The 7525-nt window shown below is 38.1% G+C and overlaps 1 protein-coding gene and 1 pseudogene across 1 annotated transcript; one reads left to right on the top strand and one right to left on the bottom strand.

The window, feature by feature from the left end:
* Positions 1-595: 595 nt before the first annotated feature.
* LOC147358108 (olfactory receptor 52E1-like) lies at positions 596-1540 on the top strand. The gene has a single exon (XM_086342046.1). It carries the CDS (start codon positions 596-598, stop codon positions 1538-1540), a length of 945 nt encoding a protein of 314 aa, XP_086198172.1.
* A 4463-nt stretch (positions 1541-6003) lies between these two features.
* LOC147358107 (olfactory receptor 52D1-like) lies at positions 6004-6980 on the bottom strand (annotated as a pseudogene).
* Between the last annotated feature and the right edge of the window lie 545 nt (positions 6981-7525).

Here is a 7525-nt window from a genome sequence, read left to right as displayed (position 1 = left end):
TAATAATGGTTGTAACTTTTTAAAAGACAGCTTTTTTTGAGATATAATTCACATACTCTACATTTCTTATTATGTTTAAGATGTATTCCTACTTTGTATATAAAATATATAGTCATGAATCAACCAGTTTTTCTATAAAATAATAATAAAAAGATTTCAGGAAATATTTTGTATATCCAAGTAGCAAGGGAACAACTTATCTTAAAATTATTTTATTAATTTGAATGGCCTATTTGTATGACTCTTTCAACCATTAACTTTTTAAGTTCTACCGGGAAAGATACCTTGTTTAACTCATCTTCTGCATTCAATCTTAGCATAGAACTCAGTGCATATATGGTAGATACACAGTCAATGTTTGTTGAACTAAAATATAAAATTCAATTGAATGAATGGATTTGATGAAGTACATTAAAATCTTGTGGCCATATTTTACCATTAAATTTCATAGACTTTTAGGCCTCTATGATGCAACAAAGCCAGCAGTTATAGTAGAAGTTTCACTGATCTCTTCATTTTCTCTGTAGGATGAGACATATTCTCTGACTGAGAAGATCTTGGTCTCTGAAATATTTCACTACAAAAAGATCCCCAAATGATGGCCTCACTCAATGCCACACTATTTCATCCCTCCTCTTTCCTTCTTCTGGGGATACCTGGACTGGAACATATGCATATATGGATTGGTTTTCCTTTCTTTGTTGTGTATCTGACAGCTGTACTTGGGAATACTAGCATCCTTTCTGTGATTCAGACTGAAAGTAGTCTCCATCAGCCCATGTTCTTCTTCCTGGCCATTCTGTCATCTGTTGACCTGGGCCTGTCCACATCCACCATCCCCAAGATGCTTGGCATCTTCTGGTTCAAGCTGAGGGAAATCTCCTTTGAGGGCTGCCTTGTCCAGATGTTCTTCATTCACCTATGCACTGGCATGGAGTCGGCTGTGCTCGTGGCCATGGCCTATGATCGCTATGTGGCCATCTGTAACCCTCTTCACTACACACTGGTGCTGACAAACAAGGTGGTAGCCATCATTGCATTGGCAGTCCTCCTGAGACCTCTGACTTTTGTCATCGCCTTTGTTCCGCTCATTCTAAGGTTACCATTTTGTGGGCACCAAATCATACCTCACACTTACTGTGAGCACATGGGTATTGCCCGCCTATCCTGTGCCAGCATCAGGGTCAATATCATCTATGGCTTATGTGCTATCTCTGTCTTGGTGTTTGACATTGTAGCCATTGTCGTCTCCTATGTACAGATCCTCCGTGCTGTATTTCACCTTCCTTCCCATGATGCCCGGCTCAAAGCTCTCAGCACCTGTGGGTCCCATGTGTGTGTGATGCTGGCTTTCTACACCCCTGCATTTTTTTCATTCATGATCCACAGGTTTGGCCAGAATATACCACGCTACATCCACATCCTTCTGGCCAATTTCTATGTAGTCATTCCACCTGCTCTCAACCCTGTAATCTATGGTGTCAGGACTAAACAGATTAGAGAGCATGTGCTGAAAGTATTTTCCAAGAAAAAAGCATAACTCTGGTAAAGAATCAAATCTAAGAAGGGAGTGGCACTCTATGGTCAAAATGAAATATTTGGAAGCAATAGAGGCCTATCTTAGAGAAGCCCTGTCAGCTTCCTTCACAAAGCCAAATTTAAAAGTTAGAATCATGTCAAATGCATTAATAAAGGTGTTTTATAATTTCCGTTGTTTGAAAATAATTCAGCCTCTTCACATGGAATAAAACCAACACTTTGTTTTGCTTCTACTATGACTGAACAAAACACATCACATTCCATAGTCACCATCAGTTTGAAACTAAACCATGCTGCCCCCACTGCAAAAGAACACAAGCAAACAAAAAAAGAGCTTTATATATTGATTTAAACAAAAATAAATGAGTTACACTGATCATTGCTAGTTCTAAAATAACAGGTGCTGGAGCACTTCCCATATGTCTGGAACCCCTATTAAAAAGAATGCTGCTCTTGACTTTGCCATGTTAATGTTAGAGGATATAAAATTGACACTGTGTATATGCTATGTGTGAAGATGAGAATTTTCCATGAACAAAACTGAGGAAAGTTGACACTCTTTGTAAAGGTGTAGTTTTTTCTTTTCTTTTTTTTTTTTAAGCTGTATTGTGTTGCTTGTTTAATGGATGAGTTCTTACAGAGTCTTGCTGATACTTCTTTTCAAAGAAACCCTTATTTTTTAAGCAGTTTGTCTCTGTGTTTTCTGCCATTCTGCCACTCCATAGAAAAGTTTTATCCTAATAGAATGCTGGAAGCCTTAGATTTCAAGTCCAGTGTTACCTCTGAGTTTGTGTGTGTGTGTGTGTGTTTAAGATGAAATTCTAATTCCATGCGCTACCAGTCACTATTTCTATTTCTATATGGCTTTACTGACATTATTTGTAGAAAAGATTCAAGGGAAAATATGTTTGTAAATCTTGGCCAATAAAACTAAATTTTTAGCTATATTTTACTGCAGGACTCTCAGAGCTTTTAATTAATAAACTATTCATTTTAAATTTTGAAATTATCCTCCAACCATACTATGACACTTGTTCTATAGAAGGCACTTTAGGAAAAATTTTCCACTTATTTTTATTGCAATGGAAAATATAATGTCATAAATTATTGGAGTTTGCATTAATTAACATCACACCGTGAACTTGGGTTTATTAAAAAACAAACAGTTATGCTTTGGATTTTCTAGAACCTTACTGTGGTTCTAGAAAATTAATTATCCACTTATTCTACTTATGACATGGACTCTAGTTGTATAGCCTAATTTGTACTTATTTCTACTTATGACTGTATTCAGTCTGGAAAGTATTCAGTCTGTTTGTATGTTTTGGTTAATTCGTGAAGAACTGGTATTTAACCTTTATAAGTCTGGTAGAACTCACCAGTGTAGCTATTTAGGCCTGGAGACTTCTGTGTTAGAAGGTTGCTCACTACAGGTTCAAATCTTTAAATTGGTAAGGGACTACTAAGGCCATCCATTTCCTCCTGCAATTTCTTTGAATGTCCTCAGTGAATGAGTCACAGGATTCATATCTCTCTAACTTTACCTTTTACTCAGGCTGAGGGCTGGTGAGAAGGTTTTTCTAATGTCTATCCCAGTATCAGCTTTGGATCACCCCTTTATTCCTGTGTCACAGACAAGACCAATCTCCAGGCTCTCCACACCCCCTCAGGAACAGAGCATGGTGCTTTGTTACTTGAACCCAGTGATTCTGCTGGTGGGACCTGGAGGATGGGGCTGTCTTCTGTTTCAGCCTGTCTCAGGCAGGTGTAGTGTTCCTGGATATTGAAAGTGCAGATTTCCCTGTGATTCTGCCCCTCCCCCAGTGCTGCAGGAGACTTCTGATGAACCTGCTTCAGCCTGGGATTATAGAGTCTGTTTCTACTCCTTTACCTCACAGGCAATGGATCTTCACTTGTTGCTTAGGGGACAGGAACTGGGTGAGGTATAGTCCCCATCCTACAGCAGATGCCACTCCCATCTACCAAGTCTGTTCCGTGATGCAAGTCTTCTCAGGCCTCTAGTCCTACTTTCCAAGAGTAGGCTTTCCAAGAGTACCTGGCTGAGCTCTAGGGAGAAAACCTGAGTGGGTCTAAATTCTCATTTGTGTTGTACACAGACGGCCCTCAGCCATTCTATATTCTCAATAGGTCTACATTTAGTTGTGAGGAGTTTGCTTGAAAATTTGAACCGGTTCTTTTTTACAGGCCTGTATGGCATATGGCATCTTGGCTGGTAAGCATGGACCTGTGTTTCATACATCTTTGGCTCTGCCTATCTTCTCTGAGGTTTTGTGTTGGTTAGTTGCTCTCTAATTTCAGTCATCTGACATTTTCAAGAAAAGTATGGATTTTGATTATTTAGCATTTTTTAAAAGTTTTTAGAGACACATCTTCTAAGTTTCTATATTCTAATGAAAAGCTATAACTCCTGGTAGGAATTTTAAATCATGTTACATCCTTTAAGTGGAAGGACCTTTATGTGTTCATTCTCAGTTTCCTACAACAGTATTTCTCAAAGCTTGGACCACTGAATCATAAGTACTCAGTATGATCTATCAAAAGAAAATAGGATTTTATTTATGAGACATGTGACAGAAGTTCTGAACCTTAATAGCTTTAGAGTAGGTCTGAGCAATCTATATTCTTAAGAGACTTTAAGCCTCCTTAATCTTGAGAACTATTATTCTGGAAAGTTGAAATTTGATTATTAATCAAAATGGTTCATTGCCAGAGGAGGGAAAATCAGATAATCTTTAGGAAGTGAGATGCTTGAATGTAGAATTGGCTAACTCAAAACTGGACACTTCCCTTTATCCAACACACAAGGGCACGCATGTGCACACACATAAACACACACACACACACACACACACAACTGACTTGACCTAATCCATACTGACTTTTAATTATCTACCTAAGGTTCCTGATGTCCTATACTTCTGGAACACTTTTATGATTTTCTAAACCCCATAGCCTTGGCTAATTACCTATTTTGTATTAATACTTCTATCATAGCACTTGTCACACTTACATATCAGTGTGTAATATAACTGGATATAGTGTAGTGGCTAAGAATGTATATCTATATATGGAATTACTGTGAGATTCGAAGAAAATTATGGTTTTAGAGCTAGAAAAGACTTCCAATTCTAGCTCCTTGACTCACTGACCCATTGAATATGAGTTTGTTAAACTATTTAATATATGTATATTTATGATAACTAACTCTAGAAAATATTATAAGAGTTAAGTCATTATGTATATAAAATACAAAATGAAGAGCTTGGAACCTAGCAAATGCTTAATAAATGCTGATTCACTTCCCACTTTTAGCTTGAATGGTAAAGTACTTGACTAAAATATTTCCCCATTGGTCAACTAATTTCTCTGTGCACAACTGAAGCTGAATTTTCGCTGCATCTGTGGATTACCTAGGGAACTTGAAAATATGAATGCCTGAACATGATCCCTCATAGTTTTACTTTCTCTAGATTTTCATTTACATAGAACCATACGGCATGTATTTTCTTGTGTCTGACTTATCAGTTAGCATAATGCCTATGAGATTTACCCATGTGAACCTGTGTGGTGTGTGCTCAGTTGCATCTGACTCTTTGCAACCCCATGGATGCCACCCACCAGGATCCTCTACCTGTGGGATTTCCCAGGCAAGAATACTAGAGTGGGTTGCCATTTCCTTCTCCAGGGGGTCTTCCTGGCTCAGGGACTGAGCATCTCTTGCATCTCCTGCATTGGCAGGCAGACTCTTTACCACTGAGCCACATGGGAAGCCCCATGTGAACCTTTAAGACATCAAGAAAAGCAAAATTTAATTTAATGACAAAGAGAAAAGATAATAAGGATAATTTGGTCAACACGAGCCTATTCCACTAATAATAGATTCCAAAAGACTGTAGGAGAATAACTTGAAAAGGCTAATAAAATGTAATAACTAGAGAATAGAACTGCCTAGTTAGAGAAGTGTCATTCAAGAAGAGGGTGAATTGAAGAAAATTTTGGTGAACAGAGATAGGTAGCACCAAGAGACTCTGACTAGGAAAGTATTAAAGCATATGCTTGAGGATGAAGTATATTTCGTCAAGAAGGAAGAACTGGGGCAAAAAATGGAAATTTCTAAATCTAGTAGTAAATTTTATACTTTAAGCCAAAGATATGATTATATATCATGTTGATTTTAAATTTCTCTTATTTTTTACCTCATTTGATTCTCCATTTTTGAAACAATATTTTATTATTTTGACAAAGAGCCTTACTTGGTACTATACCTGCCTTAATGACTATGACAACATAGATGCAATAATGTAATAACTCATCTTTGGGTAAGTTACTTCCCATAGAAAAACCTTAGCCCTCAAACAAGTAAAAGAAGTTCTTGATGAAGAAACCACACATTCACAGTTAGATAATATGTTTGTTCAGATATTACTTATGAATAAGAAAGATTTAGTTCAGAGACTTTGAAAAATTGAAAAATTTAAGAAACCTGTCTTGTATCTTCTTGGTCCTCAGCCCATAGATAATGGGGTTCACCATGGGAGGGACTAGGAGATAAATATTGGCCACAAATATGTGGACATGGGGTGCCACATGGTGCCCAAACCTGTCAGTAAGAAAAGAGAAGAAGGCTGGAGTCTAGACACTAAGATCACACAGGCATGAGAGCCACAAGTACCCAAGGTCTTGAGTCGGGCGTCCTTGGATGGGAGATGGAAGACAGTGTAGAGTATGAGGACATAAGAACAAATGATCAATATGAAGTCCACTCCTCCTGTAAGAAAGGCAACAATGAGGCTATAGGCTCTGCGGATTCTGGTCTCAGCACAGGCAATCTTGATGAGGGCCATGAACTCACAATAGGTATGGGAAATGATATTTCTGCAGTAGGGAAGCCACCGTAGCAAGAAAGGGTGAGGAAAGAGAAGTACTGTGCCCCGGAATACAATTGCTAGACCGATGCACCCAATTGTAGAATGTGTCAGAATAGATGCATGTCTCAGTGGATTACAAATGGCTATATAACGGTCAAAAGCCATTGCCAGGAAGAAGCCAGACTCCATGGTGGAGCAAGAGTGAATCAGGAAAACTTGGGTGAGGCAGGCTTCAAAGCGAATCTCTCCATCATGGAACCAGAAGAGGCTGAGAAGTTTGGGCACAGCTGTAGTGCACACAGTAAGGTCAGCCAGAGCTAGCATGCAAAGGAAGAGGTACATTGGCTCATGGAGGCTAGAATCTGTCTTGATAATGAAGAGAAGAGAGCAGTTTCCCAGTAGGGCTAAAAGATAGATCACACAAAAGGGGATGGAGATCCAGATGTGAGCAGTCTCTAATCCAGGAATGCCGATGAGAATGAAGGTTGATGGATAGATATCAGTCTTATTATCTGCTGACATAATCGTCAGATGTTTCAGTTTTCCCTTCATGGATTTTCATCTAATGCAAACAAATCAGAACATAAATTTTGAGGCCTCTGAGAAGTTAAGTTAGCCAAAATGCAGAGAATTATAGTCTATGGAATAAATACAATGTCTGTAAGTATTTTGATAGAAATTATTTCATTATCTGAGTGTGAAATATTATTTCAGAGTTATAAATTTCAATGTGGCTGCTCTGCAAATGCTAAATGAGAAAAGATATCTAGATATCAAAAAACTGGAGTTACATATATGAAGGCAGAATCTTCCATCAAGAAGAAAGGGATATCAGTTGAAAGCTGAAGACTATGTAAGAGTCATGGGTTTGGATGGCTTAGTAACAAACATGCAATTGTAAGATACAAACCAGAATGAAACAGGATGGGTGATAGAGTATTTTGAATGGAAAATAAACTTTATTTTAGATTTTAGTTATAATAGTTTGGGCACATGCCAAATTATAGGGGGTGGGTAGCTTTGAGATTTAAATATTGCAGTCCTGGGGGACTGTTGTAGAATAAACAGAAGGGGGTTAATTCAGACTAACATGGGAT

This window comes from Bos grunniens, chromosome 15 (genome assembly GCF_055505025.1).
Source record: "Bos grunniens cultivar Pamir isolate PY7600 chromosome 15, Bosgru_T2T1.0, whole genome shotgun sequence".
Classification (NCBI taxonomy): Eukaryota; Metazoa; Chordata; class Mammalia; order Artiodactyla; family Bovidae; genus Bos; species Bos grunniens.
Note: the sequence above shows the minus strand (reverse complement) of the source record. Positions and strands in the feature narration are given on the sequence as shown.

Bases quoted from the DNA above. Each gene is read 5' to 3' on its own strand.
- LOC147358108 (XM_086342046.1), top strand. From the start codon at position 596: ATGATGGCCTCACTCAATGCCACACTATTTCATCCCTCCTCTTTCCTT.